General features: G+C 40.9%; 1 protein-coding gene across 1 annotated transcript in view; it reads left to right on the top strand.

The window, feature by feature from the left end:
- EBF2 (EBF transcription factor 2) overlaps nucleotides 1-26,198 on the top strand; it is a 185,555-nt gene that overhangs the window by 144,598 nt on the left and 14,759 nt on the right. Inside the window, exons 11-13 of the mRNA XM_090288992.1 lie at nucleotides 17,933-18,021; nucleotides 19,341-19,406; nucleotides 19,488-19,665. Coding sequence (XP_090145118.1) covers nucleotides 17,933-18,021; nucleotides 19,341-19,406; nucleotides 19,488-19,665 — 333 coding nt within the window. The remainder of the gene's footprint in view (nucleotides 1-17,932; nucleotides 18,022-19,340; nucleotides 19,407-19,487; nucleotides 19,666-26,198) is intronic.

The raw sequence follows: 26,198 nt of genomic DNA, 5'->3' as shown, positions 1-26,198 counted from the left end.
AAGGTTTGGTCATTTGGACTTGTTTCAGTAAGATATGAGATGAATCGAGGGTTCCCATGCAAGGGAAAGTAACTCAAAAGTGTTATTTTAGGAAAAATGAATACAGTTGATATAAAGACTGATTTAGTTGGGGGAAAACTTTGAAAGACAAAATGGGGGTATAGAGAAAGAAATATATAAACCAAAAAATATATCAGGCATATTATAAATTTCTAATAATATTATTTCATAGTGTATTCTTTCCTTTAGACTCAGCCTCCCATTCTTATCTACGTGTCCACGTTTTGCTCAGAGTAGATGGAAGTGGGCTGAAGGAGGTGCCCATGGGAGGGAGCTTACATACAAGATGAAGAAATCTTGAGGGGCTTTGGGAGCACCCACGTGTAGGGCTCAGGATGGTAGGGAGAAGTCTGTGAAGGAGAAGAAGTAGTCAACCAGAAACATGGGCTAGCTCTGGAGTCAGGTGAGCAATGGGTCCCACTCCAGGACACTTTCTGCACACAGAGCTCCAGCACCTGTATTTTCCCAAATATACCTACGTGCGTGGATGACATGTCTGGCCTGCGAGGAAATGGGTAAGACTAATACCAATCATGGCACAACCAATTCTCAACTCCCTTCTGAAGTAACAGACTATCTCAGTACTCAGTGGGGCTGTAGTCATCTGGAGCCAAGTGTTTTCGCACACGTGTGTGTGCGTGTGCGCGTGCATTCATGTGCACATGCATGTATTTGTTCGCACACATGTGTGTGTGCATGTGTTAACTTCCTCTGAAATCAGGTCTTCTCCCACTTGGCTTCACTTTAAATCACCAACACTTAAGCTGGACCCTGGACCAATTAGATTTAAATCTCTGAAAGTGGGACCTTAGGTATCAGTGTAATCCATATAGTCAATGAACAAACATCAGCTCTAAGTTATGCGCAAGGCACAAAATCAGTCATACCAGTGTGCCTCTACAAGGGGGAGAGAAACACTTGTAGATTAAGATAATTGGGTTGAGTCCCATAAGAGGTGTAAATGTAGAAAGAGTGGTCAGAGCACTGAGTGGGGAGTGGTTAACTTTAGGGAATCAGTGAAGGCTTCCCAGAGGAGGTGACAATAGTGTCACATTTTGAAAGCAAAGTAGGAATGTACCAGATAGAATAGAAGAGGCTGTGGACCACAGTTTGTGGAAACAGAGTGCCTGGTAACAGAGGCACCCACATAACCACGAAAATAGTAATAGATGTTATGTTACATGTAAATTCAAAGAATCTTAGAGACAATGAGACGTTGAAGATCATCTGGTCAAACTCCATCTTTTGCAGATGAGAAAAGTGAGACCAAAGAGAAGTGACTTGCTCACAATTATCCATTGCATTCAAGGTGGAGTCAGAATAAGACTCGGGTCTTGGGCCATCCTGCCGGGGTGTCATCATGAATGCAGTGGCATCAAATAGCTCTATTTTTCCAATGAGCCATGAATGACTTATTCATGAAGCAGACAGTGTTGGAGCACAGCAGTAGGCTCCACGCTGTGCTATGTGCTGGGGATGCTGCAGACATGTCAGACCACCAGGGCTCTTGCTTCCTCGGTGTGAGGTAAAGGTGAAGTGCTCAGACTCTGGGCTCGCATGGCCTGTACGCACATTCGGCTTGCCTCTAAATAGTCCTTACACCTTTCATAAGTGCCTTAACCTCTTAGTTTCCCATCTACCAAATGGGTTACCTACTCACAGAGCTGTGGTGAGAACTACATAATACAACATCTAGAAATAGCAGAAAGCATCTGGGATAGAGAGCAACTAGATCTTATTGTTCAAGAGGTATTTATTATTAATATTATTCTTGTTGCCATTAGTCTTATCATCCTGGAGACTGCCATGAACATGAAATCACAAGTGTTATTAGGATTAACAGTTTCATAGGATGCTGTGGATATATGCCAAGGAAATTGAACCTTCTTTAATGGAGATGACAGGGAAAGCTAAGACCAGTCCAAACACAGAAAATAGTACATTCAAAGGTCCTGGGGTAGAGAAGAACATGGGATGTATTTGATGGCCACTATGAACAGGGCAGAGAGAATGAATTAAAGAGAGCTGGGGTTCAGGCTGAAAGGGAGGGTTGGACTGCTTGCTTGGGTCTCCCCTAATGAACATTAAGGATGTTTTCAATCCTTATGAAAACACAGGAACCACTGGAGTATTTTAAAGCTGGGGAATGCCATGACCAGATTTGCCTTTTAAAAGATTATTCTGGCTGCAGTGTTGAGAATGGCTTTGAAGCCAGGGTAGATTCAGGGGGTCAGCTGGAGGCCATGTGGTAGCCCTGGCCAGCAATGATGGCAACTCTGGCTGGAGCGCCAGCAGTGGGGACAGGCAGAAAGGGGTGAAATTTAGGAGGTAGCACTAACTGGACTTGATGATTGATTGGATGGGGTGAAGGTTGGGGAAGGGAGAGGAGGGGAAGACTCTCAGGTTTCAAGTTTGAAAAATTGGGTGGGTGTAGCTTAGAAAGTGATTTTTAAAAAGGTATAAAGTGCTAAAGGGAGTTCAGAGGAAGGACAAAAGCCTTCCAGCTGGTGGAAAGGTGGGAAGATTTAATATTGTAAAGATGTCAATTAATGAATCCATTTAACACAATGCCAGTCAAAGTACCCACAAACTGGGGAAACTACAAAAGTTCACTAACGTGCTAAAATAGGACCTCTCCTTTTGAAAAATGACAGGGCCTTGCCCTACCAGACATTAAAGCCAATTTTAAGTTTCAGTAATTAAAATAATATGGGGCTTCGTAGGAGCTTACAGAAATATCAGGCAACAGAAGAGAGCATTTAAAAACCAATGGTCTGTGTGCCCATGAAGAGTGTAAATAGGTCAGTATCCGTTTAGGTGAGGAACCTTCGCAGGGTCATGTGGGAAAGAAGCAACGTTCCACAGGCGGTGCGGGGCCGACTAGGGAAGCACTTGAAGAAAGTTAGATATCTAATTTCATATTATGACTGAAACATATCTGAATTAAATACATACTTTTAATTAAAAGTGTTAACATGTCAAAAAATTGTTATAGACTTGAGCTTTGCCAATCTTGTACAGAGACCATCAAGCAATAAATATGTGAGTACATAAAAAGAAAATTTTAAACCAAAAAAAAAGGACAAACTAGGAACATATTGTTATATATGACATATGGTCTCATGTATAAAAAGATTCATTCATTTGTTCAGCAAAAGTTTATTTTATGCCTGTTGTTCTTCAACCACAATGTTATGCATGCATTGTGGATAAGAGGTTAAGGAGATAAAGAAAAATACCTAAATTAAAAACTAGCAAGGAACATCAGGCATTACGTTGGGAAGAAATATAATTAAGCAATAACATATTTTTTAAAATCCCAACCACATTCATACTCAAATAAATGCGAATTAAGCAGCTTCATGATCACAGTTTCCCCCTATCAAATTGGCAAAGTTTTTTTAACAAATAAAAATACCCAGGATGGCAAAGTTAGAAGTGGGAACTTGCTAATGCTAATGCAGGAAGGTGGGTGGCTCCAGGAGGGCATCTTCATGGTACATGGGATGAGCCTTAGCAATGACTGTGCCCTTTGACCCAGCAGTTGTGCTTTTAGGAACGTGTACTAAGGAAATCAACGAGTCTTCCTGAAGGCTGGTTATTGGAGCACAGTTTATAGTAGTGAAAAATATAAAACATCCTTAGTGTTCATTAGGGGACTCATTAAATAAATAATGGAACATCCTTACCCTGAAACACTTTTTAGACATTAAAAGTAATGCCGTGGGTGGATATTCAGTTACATGAAAAATCTCTATGATACAAGGTTTGTTTTTTTTTTTTAAGCACAGTATGATCCAATTCTTATATATATATATGAAGAAATAGTTGCATTAAAAAAACCCAAGAAAGGTATGGAAGCCTGCATACCAAGATGCTAAGAATGAAGGGTTTTGAGTATTGTATTATTATTATTATTATTATTATTATTTGCCTACTTATACAGTTGATCCTTGAACAACATGAGGGGTTGGGGGCCCAGACCCCCTCACACAGTCAAAAATATGTATAAAACTTTATACTCCCCCAAACTTCAGTCACTTCTCAGTGTCTGTGGAGGACAGGTTCTAGGAGCCCAGCAGGCCCCCAAATTCCAGGACGCTCAAGCCCCCTTTTATAAAATGACATAGAACAGTGCAGACAGTTGGCCCTTAACAGCCACAGATTCCCAGTTGGGGTCTAAAAATACTGTTTTATAGCCGTGGTTGTTTGAATCTGTGGATGTGGAACCCAGGGATATGGAGGGCTGACTGTATATTTATTGAGAAAAAAATCTGCATGTAAGGGGACCCATGCCCTTCAAACCTGTGTTGTCTGAGGCGCAACTGTATTTATTATTTTCTAATAAAATTAATTTTTAATTAAAAATTAAATGAAGAAAATATGATGTAAAAATGAATGTCACCCATGTTTAAATACTGAAACAGCACACACTATTACACTGGATTCTGTGGGTACAAAAAAGGGGTTGCTAGCCAAGGAAGCAGGGATGCTTTCAGAAGACTGCTTTGGGAGGGAGGAACCTGAAGGGCAGTTAAGGGTAGAGTGGTGGGGACACATAGCACATTCTCTCACAGTCATAGAAGAAAATAAATAGGAACACTGTCCAGGATGGCTCAGGGGGCTGTCACTGCCTATGAACTTCCACCTTGAGGTTGTTGGGCCACAGGCTACTTGGGTTGGTGGAGACAAGTGCTTGATGTTACCTGTTGAGAGTTTCAGATGCCACAGGGAATGGATTGGCGGTCTCTGGTCTTGCCCACTCAACAAGCAGCCGCCAATGTGGAAAGCTCACCTACAACCCATTGCGACCCTTGGTCCAGGGACTGGAAAGGCAGTGGCTTCCCAGCTGACTGAAGATGGGCTGCTCTGCCTCAGCAACGTGGAGAACCATGGCCTCCTCCATGGAAGGGGGCAGACAGAGGCCCCTCGGAGGTCCCGCTGGCCTGCTCTCCTGAGCCACACTCTGAGCCCTGTGGGAGATGAGGGCTGCGGGCTCACATCCAGGGCTAGGCTGCGGGACAGTGTGTCAGAGATCACTGTGGGCCTACACACAATTCTCAGCTCTGGCAGTGAGCTAGGGAATATGATCTTGGGTCCAGAGGGGAAGAAAATCTTGAAACCTGGAGAACCATAGTGGGGACAGAGTGAGTGCGCAACACTGCGTCTAAGAGGAGACATGCTGCACTCTGCCGGAATACCTGCGTGAGATGCCAGCCTTGCCATCTGTGACTTGTTTTTTTGTCAAGTCACCAGCCTCTCTGAGCCTCTTTTCCTTCCTCTATAGAGCTCTGGTACTAATTATACTATTACCCAGAGCTGTTTCCCTGATGTGGCTGAGCCTGAGACTCATGCCTGGCCCACTTCCAGATATGCTGAGTCATACTCTTCTGGGAAGGTCCAGAATCTGTATTTTAAACACAGAAATGAGTTTAGGAAACCTGAATCCTGCTCATCAAGCTGGTGTAGAGACTTCCTGGCTTGCAAAGTACTCGACAGCATGGGGCAGTTCCTAGGAATGAGTCATTGAGCCGTGAACACACCAATATTTACTCTTCTGTGGAACTTTCTAGAAGGAGACTCAAAAAGTAGGTGGTGGGAAAGGAGCCTTTGAGAACCTACCCTCCTTCAGTCCCAACCCTACCACACGCATTCTGTGGTTCTTGGTGCAAACCTGGATGGTTCCTGTATCCAGGGACACATGATCGTAAACCCAAGTCTATTAGATATACCTTATCTGGTATAATTAGCCAAAATGCTCTAATCAGCTCCCAGTGGTTATTGCTGCAAAGAACAGTGTAAATAACACCAGGGCTCTGAGAAACAACAGCTTCACACGTATGACTTTGCAGGTCTCTTTTTCTCTCGCCACAATTTGCTACAGTGCAGCTTGTTGCTGCTGAACCAAGAGGCTCAGCTCCTCTAGAGAGGCCTAGTGGCCTCCCCGCTGTTTGAGACAGAAAGGCAGGTGCCAGCTGAAGCTCAGCAGGGAGATTCTCTCCTCCCCTCCCACCCCCAGACTCATCTGCGTAGAGCAATGACTCTGGTTGAGATACCCAACAGGGCCATGGTGATTGGTTGTGCGGGTGCTTCTTGGCTGTCTTGAGGCTGCAGGGAGAGACTGTCTGGAGCATGGCATTTGGGGGTGGAATCGCTATCACCTATAATTGTAAAATCTACACCGGCCACTGAGCCTGTGAGAAGTCCTGATGCGTGGACTGTGTCAGGTCACCAAGGAGATGGATGCCAATGAGCACAGTCTCAGTCCTGTTCCTGCAGTTCTTTGCAGAATCTGGGCTAAACATTTGATTGCTGATTAAGAAGTCTCCCGAAAGTTCTATCATCAGATAGAACTGGTAGGAAGAAAAAATGGTGCTAGCAATTCAGTAGTCACTTTCTCTGTCATCTGTTGAGCATACAGGGCCAGGCCCTGTCCTAAGAGCTCAGGTAATCACCACCTTTTCCTGTTATGCAGGTTCTCTCAGTGTCTCCACTTTACAGACGAGAAGCCTGCTTCCTGAGGTCACCAAGCTGCGTCCTATCCTAGCTGTCGTACTCCAGAATTGCGCTCTTACTTACTAGTCTGTGCTGCCTACCACTGCTGTACATGGAGCAGGGGAAACGATGCCAGGGCCATGTGCTCCACTGCATCTGCTGGTGTTACTTGGCACATGCCCATGGCTGCAGTCAGGCTGTCACTTTGAGAAAAGGCACAGGGGGTGGGCCTGGCCGGGCCACACAGATGGGGCTTCCCCTGGCCCTGGTGGCCTGGGTCGCAAAGTGCCGTGTTTCTATTTCAGTGGCTCTAATGGGCCTAGACTCTATGGAGTGCTTTAAGTTCCTTAGAAGTCATAGAGATTATCCTTCCCATGAATAACTGAAGTCACAGGAGGCAAAAGAGTACAGATTCCACTTTGTTATTGAACTTGAGTGAACTTAGCATTGGGGCAGATGACAGTGAGTGACACCATTGAGCGGCCTGGATTTGAGTCCCAACATCCCAGCAAATAAATCACATAGCCATTCTTCGCCTATGCTTTCTAACCTCAAACACAAGCAAACATTTTACTGGGAAGATGAACTTATATGGATATGCAAGTGTATAGGTACGGAAATACAGAGATAGAAGCAGAGTTCAGCATTGTGAGCACCGGCCAAGGAGCACAGTTCCAGGGTGATTCCCGGTGGCTTCCTCCCTCACTGCTGTTTGGTTGAGGGGGGCCTTTTTTGCATGTCTTCTCTTCTGTGAGAGGTGAATTCTTTCTGAAAGCCCTGTCATGTTGTGCTCTTAGTATCTGGCTTTAGGTTAGAAATCAGGTTTTCTGTTTTGTTTGTTTTTAATTTATCTTTAAATTACAGTTGACTTACAAGATTATATTACTTTCAGGTATACAACATAGTGGTTAGACATTGCTATGCCTTAGGTAGTGATCACCCCAATAAGTCTAGTACCCATCTGATGACACACATGGTTATTACAATCTTACTGACTGTATTCCCTGTGCTGTACTTAGAAACCAGAGTTCTGAAGGAGACAGAGAAGGCCAGCGCAGCCTGAGAACGTGAGGTCTGCAGGAGGGTGAGGCAGAGGGGGCTTTCAAGGGGGGACAAAAGCAGCAGAAGAGACCGCTGGGAGCAGCTGGTCTGGGTGCGTGCAGGAGGACCTGCTCCGGAGTGTGGCTTCATTGAGAAACTGGCAAACACCCCTGGCTAATTGAGACACTGAACTTTTACATGAGTACAAATGCATTTGATTACCTCCTTTTCATTACTGGGGGAAAGTGTTCATCAAAGACAAAATGGCCAAGGACAGGCAGCAGTAGGGAGGAGAAATGAGAGGCCTAGATTTTTCCACAAGTCCCCAAATCATACCCTGCACAGTCTCCCCCTGGGGGCTCAGCATAGGTGTGGGGTCCTGTTTTGTGACATGGCACAGCACAGGTGTGTGAGCTGGATGGAAAATGTTCACAACTCATCCATGCCACATTCCTTTTTATTCTTACAGCATTGTCCTGGAAAATTCCTCTTAAGATATGTATTTGATTTTTACTTAAAAATGCCCAATTCAGACATCAGACACTGGCCCAAGTACAATTGTCCCTGTTCACACTGGGAACAAGTGGCATCGATGGCCCTCCTAGTAGGTAGCCTGCAGTTGTACCAACGTTGCCTTCACCCCATCTGAAATCCATATCTGTCATTCAGCTGAGTCTGAGGAGGGATGTCTCCATTGGCAGCCCCAGAATAGGGGGCTTCTGTTCACTGGAGACATCCCAGCTCCATAATGGCATGGTGCTCTCTGTTATAATATTCTAAACACACATTATAGCACGCACGAGCATACTCGTAACTGCTCCATTGTGGCATTTAGATTTACCCTTGAAATTTATCTTTAATTTTTACAGTTGTCTCCTTAACCATGTATAGTACTCCCTTCTCCAAACAACCTGTCTTGCTGCTGCAGTTTTTCTTGAAAGCAAAGCGTAATTAAATATTAAATTAATATTTCATTTAAAATTAAATATCAAAGGCTTCCGTCTAATCTTTCACTTGTGCCCTACTGGTTCTCACCTCATGTTCTCATTCCTGTATCCACAAAGGCAGGTACCACCTCTTGATAACGTGTTCCTGTATTATCTTTGTCCTTTTCTTTTTTTAATTGGTGACACTGAATTTTTGCTACATGGAAAAGAATGGACGTACGGGGAGATTTTAATGTATCAAAGGATTTAATTCAGCAACCTATGGCTTCAACCCCACCATCACCATTTCTCAAAGGATTTTACCGCACAAAGTAAATTATTGTCTTAGAGTCATGTAATGCAAGAGCTTATAAGGGGTCTTGGAGGCCATTTAGCTGAACCTTTTGTCTTTGCAAAGAAAGAAACCAAAGTCTACCCAGCCTTGAAGGTGGCATCATTGGTCAGGGTCTGGAACTTCGGCAGAGCCCAGCGATGCTGGCTTTATCTCCATCACACCATTAAATTCTATGGAAAAATGTAACTTGGGCCCTGGCAGGGTGGTTCAATTGGTTGGAGCATCATCCCATGCACCAAAATGATGCATGCAGGTTTGATTCTCGGTCAGGGCACATATCTAGTTTGTGTGTTCAATCCCTGGTTGGGGCACATACGGGAGGCAACTGATCAGTTTTTCTCTCTCACAATGATGCTTCTGTCTTTCTCTCTCTCTTTCCTTTCCTCTCTCTCCGAAAATCAATAAACATGTTGTTAGGTGAGGATTTAAAAAATTTAACTTGGGAGCATTAAAATGTTAATTGAATGTAGCTTTTGAATGTTGGACACACAAGCACAGGGCAGAAGGTAGATGATTGGAGGAGGAAATTGGGAGGAAGTAAAGGGAGATAGAGAGGAACCAGCTCATAGCCCAAAGAAGGCACATGTTACGGAATGAATAAGTAGGATCAAAGTTCCTTGAAGACACAGACATTGTGAGGGAAAAACAGTGGCGAAGTCCTAAAGCAGCATGAGGCCAGGAGCTAATCTGTGGATACCTAAATTCTTCCCCAAGCTAGGCTGTATTTTCCAGCCTTCCCGTCCTGACAGCAGAGTGACTGTCTTTGATGAGAATCACGCGGAAAGGTGTTCCTGATGCATGTTTTCTCTGCCTGTTTGTCTGGCAGTCAGAGATTTTAGCTTTCTTAGGCAGGCTTTCCCCCCATTGTTTTCTTTTTCTAAGAGGAGACTGATTTAGGGTTAGGACTGGCGAGATCCTCTGGTTCCAGGGGCTAGAGTCCTTAGTAGATGGTGAGCTCTGTGTGCTTCTGACAAAAGTGAAGACCCTTTGCTGCAGGTGAGTGAATGTATGTGCAGACACACAGCTGGGATTGGACTTTCTAGACTTTTACGGGTCTCTGGATGACCACCCACAAACTCCGCCACGGTCCTAGGCTCCAACTGAAAGCTTGCTAGTGAGGAAAGCTGAATCCCAGGTGGCAGCCAAGTTGAACACTCAGATCTTCCCTTACCGCATCAGCGTAGTTGTCTTCTCTCAAATTTCTGCAAAGAACTCCATTGACCCTCGATGCTGCCATTGTGGTGATCAGCACTCCTATTTGTCATGGGTATGAGTGACCTCCTGTCTGCATTGTCAAGGCTGTCTGGGGCAGGGTTGATCAGAACTTAACAGAGAATCCCCTGTCCATGTTATTCAGTGTCCCCTATATTTTTGGGAAACAGGAGTGAAGACAAAAGCTGGAGTAAGCATTATCTGGTTTCTGTGCCTCTTCTTAAGGAAAGAAGAAAAATCATATAGAATTTATACAGCTCACCAAACCTTTGGGAACATTAATATTGAGCACCAGCCAGCTTTTTATTTTTAAATAAGTAGTTCCCAGTAGATATTTTTAGTTAAAAACTATTTACTTATAAAAGAAACACTTCATACATTGCTCCTAGTTTACATCTATTTGTTGGGTCCATGATAGGTAAGTAACCTCATATCTTATACTACAATCAAATGAGAAATGACACGTAAGATCCAGGCTCTCAGGAGAAATATTATGAAATCTCAAGGTATTGATGAAAGTGTTTCCAAGGCAGATCCAAATGGGATTTAGATTCTGTGGCAGTTGAAATGTGTATTATTAAACTCCTTAAGCAAACCCGAATGGCTCCCAGTGGAAGATTAAGACATTCTATGTATAACAGAAACGAAATTCTCATGTCTGAGCTTTCTCTATTGAATTCCCCCTTGATTACCTTCTGCAATATTTAACTTCATGCCATGCCATAATTATTTAATAAAAGGTAAATATAAATTATATTTCAGTGGGAATATGACCTTTTACCTTAACGTTATGTTACTAAAGAAAGACATAGATAAATAGAGCCTATAGATCAAAGTGTACTTTTAATTTACTCTCTTTTTGTCTTGCCAGCATTTTCCTGTGTCCCATCAGCCAAGCAGCTAGTGGGGCCCGGCAGCCCCCGCACTCCCTGGGGTGGGAGAGGTGGTAAATTCACACAGGTGGTGGTGGTTAATGATCTGGTTGGTCCTTAGAGGCAGTCTTGGTGCTGGTCTTGGACATCTTGGTTGCTAATTGAGGTTTGCTTGGCTTCCACCAGGCCTGAACAGATAGAACGCCCTGCAGGGTGGGGAGGGGGAGCTGGGATTCCAGATGAGGCTGAATCTATGGAATGCAAAACAAATGGCCATTTAGGAAGTCAGTTTGGAACCAAAGTAAAACTCATTCAGTCCAACCTCAGGTTGAAGGATTAAATACCCTTTCCCCTTATGGTTTGGTGTTGAGTAAACATTTTGACTTGATGATTTTCACTTCAAAAGTGCACTTGATTAAATGAAATTGTGTGTGTGTGTACATGCGTGTGATTGGACCCTGTCCATATAGATGACAGTGTGTTTAGTGCTGTCTTTCTCATCTTGGGTGCTCATGTAACCTATCCCACAGCTGCTGTCCCTGAAGCCTGTCCAGGGCCTGCCAAACCAAGCCAAACCAAATCAAGCCAAACCAAACCAAGCCAAACCAAACCAAGCAAAGCCAAACCAAACCAAGCCAAGCCAAACCAAACCAAGCCAAGCCAAGCCAAACCAAACCAAACCAAGCCAAACCAAGCCAAACTGAGATGAACCAAGCTGAACCGAACCAAACCAAACCAAGCCAAACCAAACCAAACCAAGCCAAACCAAACCAAACCAAACTGAACACTCAACCTAAGAAATAGATGGGTATGCCTAAGCTTGTATTCAGTTTAGGACATGAATTGCTGACTCAGTGTGGTGAAGATCGTCTTCTATTTCTGACTTAGGTGGGCAGTGAGGAGGGGGGACAAGATAACCCCAGCATTCCTCTGGGTTCCAGTGGCTCTCCATCTAACGGGAGAGAACAGTGGTACAACTGTAGGATGAGTGCTATGAGAGGGAAACCATCATCTCTGGCCCCCCTCTGTGCCCCGATCAGAGACCATCTCTAAAGGATTCCCCTGACAGCGGGGGAAGGGCCCAGGAGGAAGGAGGTGAGTGGAGCTATGGGTGGTGGACACCAGAGCTCCAGGAGAGGGTGGGACCAGCCTTGGAGCAACATGCAGGTGGGAAGGGAGTGACCAAGGCGGTGATGGAGGCAGTGGGGAGCTGGGGGTGGGGGCAGATTTCCTTCCCTATAGGACAGTCCCTTACTGTATAGTCAGCACATTGTGAGCGCAGCCATATACATAATTTCTGTGTTCTCCATATAGGAAAATCGGCACCTTTGGTAACAAAATGGTGCATATTTGAACCAAGATGAGGCAATGATTGATTTAGAGCATTGTATCACCAAGTCTGTTCACCCTGCAGCACTGGGCAGCTGTGTGTGTTTGCTGGTTGATACCAAATGGGACCTTGTTTCATGGCAAGAAAGAAGTCAGGCAGCCCAGGCTTTCTCTGCAGGCCAGCAGGGCTTCACTGGAAGCTGGGGCGGAAGCCTGGATGGGCGGGGGTGCAGGAAGTGGGCGACAGGAAGCAGAGGGTGGCATGGCCAGTTTTCAATACTTTCTCTGCTCTTCACCAGCTCCCAGCCAGTAGCTGAGTCCTGGGCGCGGGGTAGGGAGCCTCTGGCTGGTGGGGCTGCTTGCATGTCTGCCTGGGGCTGGGGACCAGACCTGCAGTGGTATTGCAGGGAAAGGTAAGGCCACAGGCCTTAGGCTAGAGGAGCCTGGGTACAGAGTCCACTTCTTTGCCTGGAACCGCATTTAAAATGGGGGACAAAACCCATGTCATGGGACTGTCATGAGGACAAATGAGTTAGTATGTGTAATAAGGCTTAGCATAGTGCCTGTAACATGGGTATAACATGGTAAGCCTTTGGTAAATGCTAACAGTGGTAATAACAGTTTTCATTATTGAATGTTACTGCCGCTAAAAATCCTGTTCTGCAAGAAAAATTCTTCAGAACTTGCTGCTATTATAATGCTAAGTGGGAAAAACAAGTTTACAGAATGGTTCCGGTTGTACACCCAGTCCTCCTTACACATGTTTCTGGGTAAGACAGTACAGTGAGCACAAGTGTTTCATCTACACCCACCCCCAGAACACAGAGGAGGATATTTTCAAGAAAACATAAAAATAGGAGAAGTCTGGCATTCCCGTTCGAAGCCTGGCTGCTGTCCTCAATACGCCAGGGATGTTGCGCTGTCCAGCTGGGCTGTGGTGCCCGACGGGGGATACTGGCGGATATGTGAAAACTGAACTCCTCCTTCCTCTCCTGGAAAACAAGAGCAGGGCCAGGAAGTAACAGAGGAGACCTAACAAAACCTTGAGGGCTCCTCCGTCCCCACCTCACAGAGCGGGACCAGGGGCCACAAGCAGAAACTGGAACTTGACTGGAAAACAGTCTGTATGTTTAACAATCCGTATCCAGAGAGGTTGTCATTTATGTGTGAGGAAGACAGATAATCTCCTACATTATGGGCTCAGACAGATTTCAACTCTTATTTTTACTGATATAACCTGACTGTGGGAAAAGTGAATCGATGAAGAATGCAAGAACGGAAAGGACTGTTGGGCAGCAGAGAAAGCACTTAAATATCAAGTGTCTAAATTATTGTTAATATGACAATGAAGCTGAATGTAAATATGAAAATTAATGTCTAAAAGATACCAATCATCAAAAGTTGATGATTAGCTGTTGATGATAACCTAGCAACAAAAACATAAATGTGGAGAGAATGGGGTGAGGAAACTAGAGGTAAGCAGAAACTTTTATATATGGAGAGGCTCAACAGCTGTGAATAATTAGAAAAAATATTTTTTAAGAACTCTAACAGTATTGCTTTAAGTTGAAATTGGGTGAGTATCTTTCTAATCACTAGAGGAAAATATATACATGTAAAACTACCAGAAAGGCAGGGATAATGTGGAAGGATGAGTTTATAGTAGCAATTATGTATAAAATATGTTAAGTAATACAATAATAAAGATATATTAAATAATACGTTCAAAGCATTACCCAGGAACACAGACAAGACTAATACATATTAATTCACAAAATACTTAATAAATTCTAAAAGACAGCTATTCTGCAAGCCACCTTTTAAAATTCAATGCAAATAACTAGAGTAAATAATTAACGATTTAATACTTAACCAAAATTTCTAATATCCTAGAAATTTTAGGGTATTCTCTTGGAAACAAAAGGAAGATAAAACTAGAAATACAGGCTATTCAGAAAGTTACAACAGAGAGTGGGGGAGAACCATAAATAGGACATTTAAATTTTAAAGAAATTACCATGTAGAATTGATGCTGAAACATTTAAAATCCTGAGGACATGCACGATTTTCCCAGAAAAATGCAAATGGTATTGAGATATAAAGAATGAATCAAGATTTTTAAGTGGCAATCTGATGAACAATTTACTGAGGATTGCATGGGCTTGGGCTATGTTGAATGGGAGAAACCCAGGGCCATCGCAGTGGAAATTTCCAGCCAATAATTGGGATAGATGAGGCTGAAACTCGGGCAAGCTGCTTGGCCTGGACATAAATATTGGTGACAGTCAGCACATGGCTTGACGTAGAAATCACAGGGCACTGACGAGGTTGCTACAGGAGTTGTACAGACAAGCAGAGCCTTGTGGCAGCTACCAGGAAGAGTTTCAGCATCTGCAAGCTGTCCTCAGGAAGAGCCATGCTCCAGGCAGACTGAGGAGCAGGGCTGGAGAGCTCACATGGTCATAGCCATGCTATATAAGTTTTATAGAGGATAGAATAAAATATAGAAAGAGTTTCACGTATTTTTCAAAGCTGGTATAAAATACAAATTAACCAGAAGTTAGATAGCACCGTACATGCACCCCAGATATTGATACAGACACAGACTCCCACCAACAATAACAGTTACTGACACTCGTTGACAGTCTGTTCCAGGCACTGTTCTTGGTAATTGAATTGATTGAATTCTCACACCAGCAGTCTTAACAAAAATATTAACAAATCGAATCCAGAAATATGCTAAATAAGTTATATACCACACCCATGAATAAACATTTAATTGTGAAATATTGGGAACTTTACTATAAAATACAGTATAAATTGGTGAAAGGAGAAAATTCATATGCTTGTAATTTTCTTAAATTCTGACAAGTTCTGATAAAAATCCCTTGACAAAGCATGGTAATTAATATCTATCTCAAATAGCCAACACCACATTTTGTGGTGAGATGTTAGTGCCATTGAGAGGAGAGGAAGCAAAAATATCTACCATCATCCTGATTTTTAGACACTCTTGGGAGAGTTTCAGCCAACACAAGAATGGAATTAAGAGAGTTGAACAAGATTAATATACTCATCAAGAGAAGACAAAATGATTATTGCATGTAGATGCTGTTAATGTACAAACTTAAGAATGGACCAAAAAAAATGACATCTATTAGTGGTTTGGTTGCAAAATAACAGATAGCTACAATTGGTTAAAATCTTTTTTGTGCCAAGAACTGTGCTGGCACATTATATAAATTGTTTCATTTAATTTTGATAGCAAACTCATGAGATGACTTTTAAACAGGAGCTCTCAAATTAATGGTGGAGCTGGAATTCAAACCCAAGATCTTCTTGACTCTAACACTAATTCTCTTAATGACTTTACCATGAATTGTCACGCACACTGTCTGCACAGACACATAAAACCCAACAGCGTTTCTAGGTGCCAGAAAAGCTTCTAGACAATGTGATGAGAGGGTAATCATGTTCACAATAAAAACAACAAAAAGTGAAATACATAGAAAAAATTAAAATGGACAACAAATACTTATTACCCATATGATTACTAATACATTCTACTGGTGACTCTAAAGAAGTATTCATACATGTATGAATATATATACAAACACACACAAATTGTGTGTGTGTGTGTGTGTGTGTACTGACCAGACCTCATGTTGGAATGGCGGTCTATGGTCTTTCTATGTGTAGTTCCTAAAGACAAATTGGGATATGATATTGTGACAGTGTTAAAAATATTAATATAAAAGTGTTTTTAAAAATAAAAAAAGGAAAAGACTAATTCCCAATAGAAAAAAGCGGAAACTATTTATAAGCAGTTCATAAAAGAAGAAATTTAAAATCATCACCAAGTATAAGAAAAAAAATTTTAACTTCACTGATAAATAAATAAATGTAAGATAAAATGACAGCAGACATGCTGACTGATGTGGCTCAGTAGGTTGTGTGCCCTCCCACAAACTGAAAGCTTGCCAGTTGGGTTCCCAGTCAGGGAACGTGCTTTCGTTGTGGACCAGGTCCCCAATGGGGGGCGTGCGAGAAGCAAGCGATGAATGTTTCTCACATCGATGTTTCTCTCCCTCTGTCTCTCCCTCCCTTCTCCTCTCTCTGAAAATAAATAAATAAATAAAATCTTTTAAAAAAATGACAGTGAACATTGTGAAGGGAGTATAAATCTGTACATTCTTCTGAAGAGTGATTAACAGTATGTGTGAAAGACCTTAATATAATCATAATTTTTGGTCAAGTAATTCTAAGTCTTGAAATTTTCCAGTTGAAATAATTAAAGTTGTGTGCAAAGAATAATTATTGCTCTGATTTTTATAATAGTGAGAAATTTGGATCACATTAAATGCTAAAAATTAGGAAGCTATTTAAATAAGTTACAGACCATACAGTGGAAAAAGCATGTAGGGATTTTAAATAATGTTATAAAAGATTTAATAACCTGGGGAAAAGTTTGATATATTTTTAAATGGATAAAATGTAGGTTATGTAACAGAGTGAATAGTATGTCTCTGAACAATTTTAAGTATGTGTGTGTTTAATCTGGAAGGATAGAAGCAAAAATGTTCACCCAGGTCATCTCTAAAATGCTGAGGTATGAGTGATTTTATTTTACGTATAGATTTAATTTTTAAAATAAAGAGTGTTGCTTTTATAGAGGAATAGCAACAAAATATTCATAATATATGCAGAAAGGAAGAGTGAAAAGGAAACACCTCTGTGTGTACTGCTGCCTATTGGGAGTGCAGGTGATCATTACTTTTTGTATCTTTTGTCTTTACTTGGGTCATGCATTAACTTTAAAACTATAAAACTCATACCACAAACCTAGAAAGTAAAGGAACAGAGGAAGAAGGAGAGAGGATTAAGGAATCTACTCTAAAAACTCCTTAGCGTAGTAGAGATGCTGAAATACATCATTGGTTCACTCCCTCACTCACGCTGTTGGCACTAGGTGCTTGCCGTGGGCCAGCCACTGTATCCAGCAGCCAGCATGCCGTGTGAAGCAAAACAAGTATGGAAGCTGCTCCTATGGAATTTGCAGTATATGGTGGAGCCTGACATTAAAGAAACGTGCATGTAATGAAATGTAATTGAACATTCTGAAGTTGTATTATGCATAAGAACAGGGTTTAGTGAGAATAAACCCATGGGGGGGTTTATATATATGTAAATATTTAAGAGAATAATTCAGAAAAAGTGATATTTAGGAGAAGAACTGTTAGGTAATAAAAGCATACATACCTAGGGAAGAGAAGAGGGGAGGAAGGAAAGCGAATATGAAGGTAGTCTGTTGTCTTCAGGAAGTGGGGAATGTTTAATTGTGCAATATTTCTGATTAAGGGAGACAGAATGATAACTGTGTGCACTTAAGGCAGAAATGATAAAATAATTGTATAATTCTGAAATTTTAGAATATCATTCAAATGGAAAACATTAAGTTATTAACTCCAAAGTTATATGTGAAGTAACCAATGTCAATAGCAAAAATCTTTAACTGATTGTATCCATTTTATCAGTTCTTAGATGGGTAATAGCAGGATATTACTGTTGCCTACGGAGGACTTAATTAGAAGTTTGTTTTATGGCCAGGAAACATGCTCAAAAAGAGGACTTTTATTTTTCAGCATTAAACGAACCCACCATAGACTACGGCTTCCAGAGGCTGCAGAAAGTCATCCCCAGGCACCCTGGAGACCCTGAGAGGTTAGCTAAGGTAAAACACTTTGGAAATTAACACGTGGAAACCTTCTTATAGGATTTCAACAAATTTAGATAAATCTAGCAACTTAAGTCCCTTTAAAATTAAGTTAGGTCTTAAAAGTTGGCTAAGCTTTAGATACAAGATACATATAATATATTTACTAACTATGAGATATGCTATGATTGATATCCAAGGAACTATGAAACCTGAACATTTAGGCCTATGAAACAGATATACTATGAACTCACAGAATACTGCCAAGTTGATGAAAATAAATAATTGTATAATTGCTTAAAAGTATAATTTCTCACTCCTTTGTATTTAAATATAATTGTATTTACCCATAATTTCAGGGACACATTAATCCACAAACAAGTATTCATTGAGGGCCTACTACGTATACGGGCATTTAATGAAGTGGGAAACAACTCCATCTACAACTTCTATGAAATGCATCACTTTTTAATGAACTTGCTTATGAAAATTATATTATAAATCTAGCCTATTATTTTAGTTTTCTTTTTAAAAATACATCAGTTTATTAGGTATATGGATAATGGTTAATAAATTTTAACATTTACATTTTCATTTTAAGCACACACATTTTAATGTGATATGTTCTGTTTTCTGTACTGTGAGTAAAATTTAAGTACCACAGTTGCTTCTCCATCACACCTTTATTCTGTACTTGGGAAACTCCCAGCCCCACTATTAAATTAGATGCTATCTGGAAAGTAGGTTAATAGCAATTTAAATGGCTGTTAAAAACAGGAGGTGGAAAAGACAAAATGAGAGGAAAGGGATTCCTGAATACTAATTCTCTCTAGTTAAAGTGAACAGAGGGAAATATTATTGAGAGAATTCATCTTTATGAGAATAAAATTTTGCAGAAAGCATTGCCAAGTTAATTTCAGTACTACGGACAACTCCTTGGCAAGCAGCTCAACACAGGCCAATCAATCATTTTAAGAATACTTGGTTGATTAGAGTCCCAGATTGTTCAATGGAATGGTCTGAAAGTAGTTCTTAATAAAACTTCCATGGCATTATTCATTTTAACCAGCTCCACCCTAGATTTGGTTGTTTTTGTTTTGGGAGCACCACCATTTATGGGTCAATTTTATCTAGATGAATTTCATGTAGAGACATTTATAGACGGATTTATATGTGTGAGTATATCCTACCTTTCAGACCAAATATAGGACCTCTTGGCTAGTAATTACATTTCAGGAGGGTGTCTGGACATTTTATTTTCATACATAATTTTCCTTTCTCTTTGCCATCTGGGGTTCTACCTTTGTATATACTCTACTCTTTATTTCCTTTTCTAGGAAATGCTGTTGAAGAGAGCTGCAGATCTGGTGGAGGCCCTCTATGGTACACCACACAATAACCAGGTTAGACACTTGCATCTCATACTCCATTGCATTAGACTCTTCATGCTGGGTCAAATGCTCACCTCACCTGCTGTTTTGTAGGACATCATTCTGAAACGAGCTGCAGATATTGCTGAAGCCCTCTACAGTGTCCCCAGGAACCCCAGCCAGATCCCAGCTCTCTCCAGCTCTCCGGCTCATAGTGGCATGATGGGCATCAATTCCTACAGCAGCCAACTTGGGGTCAGCATCTCAGAGTCGACACAGGGAAATAATCAAGGTACAACCTTTCTCAGAGTCAAATCTCAAACAGCTTAGACATTTAAGAGGTTGGCTCTGCTTCAGTGGAAGGAGTTAAAGCTCAATTCATGTACCATCAAAAGAGTGTGTCCCCAGATAAGCAATGTAATCACATACTACCGGGTTATCTCAACATTGTAAGTGGTGTATTATTAATTAGATTTTTTTTTTTTAGGTACCAGGTAGAATACCTCTAACTAGAAATATTTAAGGACCAGATTGACTATTATGCTTTTAGAAGGGTTTAGGCTTACTGAAACTGGATTTATAGGTATTATTTGAGTAAAATTTATACTTCTACAATTGTGATCATCAAATTGCTTAATGGAAAGAAGCTGAGTCATTGTCATTGTTTATTATATCCAACTCTCTCTTCCTGGTGGTCATGGGTAAATGGCTTGGTTTTATTTGGCAACTTTTTTCTTTTTTTTACAATTTTTTAATTTCATTTTATTGATTATATTGTCACAATAGTTCCATTTTTTTCCCCTTTGCTCACCCCCACACAGCACCCCCCCCGCCCCAGCAATCCCTCCCTTCCCCAGTCCATGTCCATGGGTCATGTATGCAATCTCTCTGGTTTCTCCCTTTCCTATGTTATTATTATTTTAGAATTAATTCATTAATTGATTTCTTTTTATAACAATAAAAAAGTAACATTCCCCCCCCCTCAGACTTTAGACCCTTTATAATCTTATAGAGGACAGTGGGCAACGGTCTCCTGCTCTTCTAACTGCTTCAAGCTGGGCATGGTTGTCGTCCTACCTACCCTTGGGTCCAGAAATCCCTAATAAGAATGGGGGTGTGGAGGGGAAGGTGGCCTTCCCACATGGGGAAGGATCTTGCAGACTCCAGGTCAGTTTGCTGTCCCCGGACAATGGCATGCTTGGTTTAACAGGTTGGCATTCTTGTTGTATTCTGGGGGCAACAGATTTGTCAACAGGGTTAAAAGGCATCATTCAATCCATAACCACTAGATGACAAAAGGCAGGGATTAATTTTTCAATGTCCCACATTAGGGGGAAAAAAAAGGGGGGCTTCTTTGGAGGAAGGTGTGCCAGGCACATCATATCTGTCCAGAACCCTTTTGTCCACTATATTTAGTTTGGGTTGAGGGAAATATTTTAGGATTCCCCCCTCTTAGACCTCTGGGTCTTTTCTGTCCAAGCCATTGGAATAGAAAAGAGAAACATGTTTTAAGGTGAAGCCCACAGACCACCCCATTCTTCACCAACCCAGCCACTTGATTCAGCCAAACCATTGAGTTTCAGGAGGCAGCAATGCAGACAGGATTAAGTGAGGCCTATACGTACAGACAATCACTCAGGTAGTGAGATCCTAGGCTTATGCCCTTTGAAAACAGAAAACACATGTTAACTTATGTAATATAACTTACAAACGATTCTCTAATCCTGTATACCTGTCTTAATGGGAAGACATCCAGTTGCAAGGCATTTGACATTCTTCTTGCCTATAAATTAAGCATCTTTGATGATGTTTAACTTAGAAATGCAAGGTAACTTTAAATGAAAAGACTTTAACGATGGTTAGCTGTATTACTTTATAGTCTACCAATGGGCATTGTGATTTTCCTTGGGTCACAATTTTTCTCCTTAAGCTTACCCCCCTTGTCACTGAAGGGACTGTATTAGGTCCATTTTTAATTTATCCTGTTCATTTGCATGAACTCAACAAGAGCAGCAAATGATCACTTATGATCTTTAAGTCTGCTTTGCTGGAACTTACACATGGAACCTTTAGGGTGACCTTCAGTCTGCCCTTCAGGGCACAGAACCTGAGCCACATACCTGGCATTCAGCCTTGCCTGTACACACCTGTCTTTTCCAAGTCCTTCAGGTTTTCCATTGTGCTTTAAGGTCCCTTTTAGCCATCTCTCAGGAAAGCAACCTTCATTCCTTCCCTGGAAAGATTGCCATGGACCACACGTCCAACCTAGGTACCAGACCTTTTTCCTCATGGACTTTTATTACCTTCTGAGGTCACCCTTGGTTTCTCAGGGCTCTTGGTAACAACCAGAGCCCAAGCACGTCTTTTTTAGTCATGACATTCCAGTCAAAGTCTTGGTTGACAAGACCTCTATTAACAACTGGTCTTATTATTTTCATGCAAAGAACCTTATGTCATTATTTACTTCTTCAGGGTGCCAATTTCTGGAGGGATCAGGTAGGGAGAAAAATATACCGTGTGTAAGAAAATCTTTGTCCTTCTAATATTCAATACAATTGCGTTTCCATTCTTTATATTTTCACTTTTTTTTCTTCCCCCCATTAATGAGGAAAAGAGAAAAAAAATTGTTTGTTTGTTTATCTATTACATTTGTCCCACATTTTTTTTCTATTGCTTCCCCACTCCCTGCCTACCCTTTCTCCCACAGTCAGTCCCCACCCAATTGTCCATGTCCATGGGTCATTTATACCCATTCTTTGATTAGACCCTTCCCCTTCTTTTCCCCTTCTCTCCCTCCCCTCTTCCCCTTTGTTACTGTTAGTCTACACTTTGTTCACATACCTCTGTTTCAATTTTGCTCATTTGTTCGTGTTGTTCGTTAGTGTCCTGTAATAGGTGATAGCATAAGGTATTTTTCTTTCATTGCCTGGCTTATTTTGCTAAGTATAATTCTCTCCAGTTCCATCCATGCTGTTGCAAATGGTAGGAGTTTCTTCTTTCTTTCTGCTACGTAGTATTCTATTGTGTAAATGTACCACAGTTTTTTGACCCACTCATCTATAGATGGGCACTTAGGTTGTTTCCAGCACTTGGCTATTGTGAATAGTGCTGCTATGAACATAGGGGTTCATAGACTCTTTTGGATTGGTGTTTCAGGGTTTTTCGGATATAGTCCTAGCAATGGAATTGTTGGTTCGAAAGGCAGTTCCATTTTTAGTTTTTTGAGGAAATTCCATACTGTTTTCCACAGTGGCAGCACCAGTTTGCATTCCCACCAGCAGTGCACCAGGGTTCCCTTCTCTCCGCATCCTCACCAGCACACGTTGTTTGTTGATTTGCTAATGATGGCCATTCTGACTGGTGTGAGGTGGTATCTCATTGTGGTTTTTATTTGCATCTCTCTGATGGCTAATGATGTTAAGCATCCTTTCATATGTCTATGAACCTTCTGTATGTCTTCTTTGGAGAAATGTTTGTTCAGGTCCTTTGCCCATTTTTTTATCGGGTTATCTGTCTTCTTGGTGTTGAGTCGTATAAGTTCTTTATATATTTTGGAGATCAATCCCTTGTCTGAGGTATCATTGGCAAATATATTTTCCCATATGGTTGGTTCCCTTTTCATCTTGATGATGTTTTCTTTTGTTGAGCAGAAACTCTTTAGTTTGATGTAGTCCCATTTGTTTATTCTTTCCTTTATTTCCCTTGCCTTAGGAGATATATCAGCGAAAATATTGCTACGTGGGATTTCTGAAATTTTCCTGCCTATGTTTTCTTCTAGGACTTTTATGGTATCACGGCTTACATTTAAGTCTTTGATCCATCTTGAGTTTATTCTGGTATATGGTGTAAGTTGGTGGTCTAGTTTCATTTTTTTGCATGTCCCTGTTCAGTTTTCGCAACACCATTTGTTGAAGAGGCTCTTCTCACTCCATTTTATGTTCCTACCCCCTTTGTAAAATATTAGTTGACCATATAGACCTGAGTTTATTTCTGGGCTCTCTATCCTGTTCTATTGGTCTATATGTCTGTTCTTATGCCAGTACCAGACTGTTTTGATTACCGTGGCCTTGTAGTATAGTTTGATATCAGGTATTGTGATTCCTCCTACTGTGTTTTTCTTCCTCAAGATTGCTGTGGCTATTCGAGCTCTTTTTTGGTTCCATATAAATTTTTGAAGTATTTGTTCTAGGTCTGAGAAATATGTCATTGGTATTTTAATAGGGATTGCATTGAATCTATAAATTGCTTTGGGTAGTATGGACATTTTAATGATCTTGATTCTTCCCATCCATGAGCATGGTATATGCTTCCATTTATTTGTATCTTCCTTAATTTCTTTCTTCAGTGTTATGTAGTTTTGTGGGTAAAGGTCTTTTACCTCCTTGGTTAAGTTTACTCCTAGGCACTTTATTTTTCTTGTTGCTGTGGTAAATGAGATTTTTCTTTTAGTTTCTATCTCTGATGTTTTATTGTTGGTGTACAGAAATGCCTTCGATTTCTGAATATTGACTTTATACCCTGCTATTTTGCTGAATTCACTTACTAGGTCGAGTAGTTTTTTCGTGGAGTCTATAGGGTTTTCTTTGTACACTATCATGTTGTCTGCAAATAATGACAGTTTTCCTTCCTCTTTTTCAATTTGAATGCCTTTTATTTCTCTTTCTTGTCTGATTGCTGTGGCTAGAACTTCTAACACTATGTTGAATAAGAGTGGAGAGAGTGGACATCCTTGTCTTGTTCCTGACCTCAGGGGGAATGCTCTCAGTTTTCGCCCATTGAGTATGATGTTGGCTTCAGGTTTCTTATATATGGCCTTTATTATGTTGAGGTATGCTCCCTCTATTCCCATTTTGCTGAGTGTTTTTATCATAAATGGGTGTTGTACTTTGTCACATGCTTTTTTTGCATCTATTGATATCACTAGGTGGTTTTTTCCTTTCATTTTGTTTATGTGGTGTATTACATTTATTGATTTGTGAATTATTAAACCATCCTTGCATCCCTGGGATGAATCCCACTTGATCGTGGTGTATAATTCTTTTAATGTGTTGTTGGATCCAGTTTGCCAATATTTTGTTGAGGATTTTAGCATCTATGTTCATCAGCAATATTGGCTGGTAGTTTTCTTTCTTTGTTGTGTCTTGACCTCGTTTTTGAATTAGGGTATTACTGGCTTCATAGAACAAGTTTCGGAGTTTTCCCTCTCTTTGGATTTTTTGGAATAGTCTGAGAAGGATAGGAGTTATTTCTTTCCTAAATGTTTTGTAAAATTCACCTGTGAAGCCATCCAGTCCAGGACTTTTGTGTGCCGGGAGTTTTTTTATTACTGCTTCAATTTCGCTGGTTGTTATTGGTCTATTCAGGCTTTCTGCTTCTTCTTGATTCAGTTTTGATAGATTATATGTTTCCAGAAATTTGTCCATTTCATCTAGGTTGTCATATTTCTTGTGGTACAGTTGTTTGTAATAGTTTCTTACAATTGTTTGTATTTCTATGGTATCGGTTGTGATTATTCCTCTTTCATTTCTGATTTTATTTATTTGAGTCCTCTCTCTTTTTTTCTTGATGAGCCTGGTTAAAGGCTTGTCGATTTTGTTTATCTATTCAAAGAACCAGCTTCTACTTTTGTTGATCTTTTGAATTGTTAGTTTAGTCCCTACATCTATTTGGTAACTTCTTTTTGTGTATTACCTCATATACAAATACATAGCAACAAGTTTATACAGTTAACTGTGCTTTTACATGTAAAGTATATTGTGCACATATTTTTTGTCATAGAGGTTGATTTTATTAAGGTACTAAATTTATTATAAATCAGTTTTTTAGAAGTAAATATTCCTAATGATGGCCTTAAACTTGAGATGGTTTTATTTCTAATTTCGTCCATCCATTGGATGGAAACTCCTTGTTCTCATGCCCACAGTGATTTTTCCTTTTATAAGATTTATTTATTTATTTATTTATTTATTTATTTATTTACTTATTTATTCATATTTAGAGAGAGGGGAAGGGAGGGAAAAAAGAGAGGGAGGGATACATGGATCATCTGCCTCTTGTATGCTCCCAACTGAGGTCCTGGCCCACAACCCAAGTATGTACTCTGACTGGGAATCAACCTGCAACCTTTTTGTTTGATTATATTACTCTTCTTAAAATTTGGGTTATTTTCTAAATAGTTCTAGAGACATTCTACCCAAAGTGGGTTATCTCAGGATAGATTAGGTGCTGGCAGTTCAGAAGTATGGGGAGGACTCGTTGCCCCTCCCCCACTCCGATTTCAGGTTGGATTTACCTAACTTAATTACCGATGCTTCCAAGCCTTTGGTCAAAGAGTAGCACATTTAAATGAACTTATAAACACTTTTTGAATGAAAATGCTCCTCCCCCCCATAGGGTGTGGTCACAACTTTGAACTAACATTTTCTAAGCTGTGAGCTGCAGAATGCTAGTGGCCTTCAAGATGCTATCAGAATGCCTTCTCCCATCACTGCAGAAAAGATGACAGGCTGTGTTCCATTTGGCAGACACTAGGTTAGCAAAGCTAAACCTGCCTGGTTATTCTCTTGGCCCTTCATAGGCTGATCTTCAAGGAATGGCTGCAGTACGCATCATCTGCCACGCTTTGTTTGACCACACAATGCTTTTCTCAGTCACACCTATTAATATCTCATAGGACTCTAGTGTCCTATGAAATACGACTTCGGAGATGTCACTTTACACTGCACTGGGTCATTCATTCCTCGGCATTAGTTGGTGAGATTGACTGCAAATGTAAAACAAGAGGAAAGAAGGACTCTGAGGGACATGACCTTGTGTAGGATGGGA

Source organism: Furipterus horrens, unplaced genomic scaffold (assembly GCF_987537825.1).
Source record: "Furipterus horrens unplaced genomic scaffold, mFurHor1.1.pri manual_scaffold_10, whole genome shotgun sequence".
Lineage (NCBI taxonomy): Eukaryota > Metazoa > Chordata > Mammalia > Chiroptera > Furipteridae > Furipterus > Furipterus horrens.
This window is presented reverse-complemented; position numbering and strand designations above follow the sequence as displayed.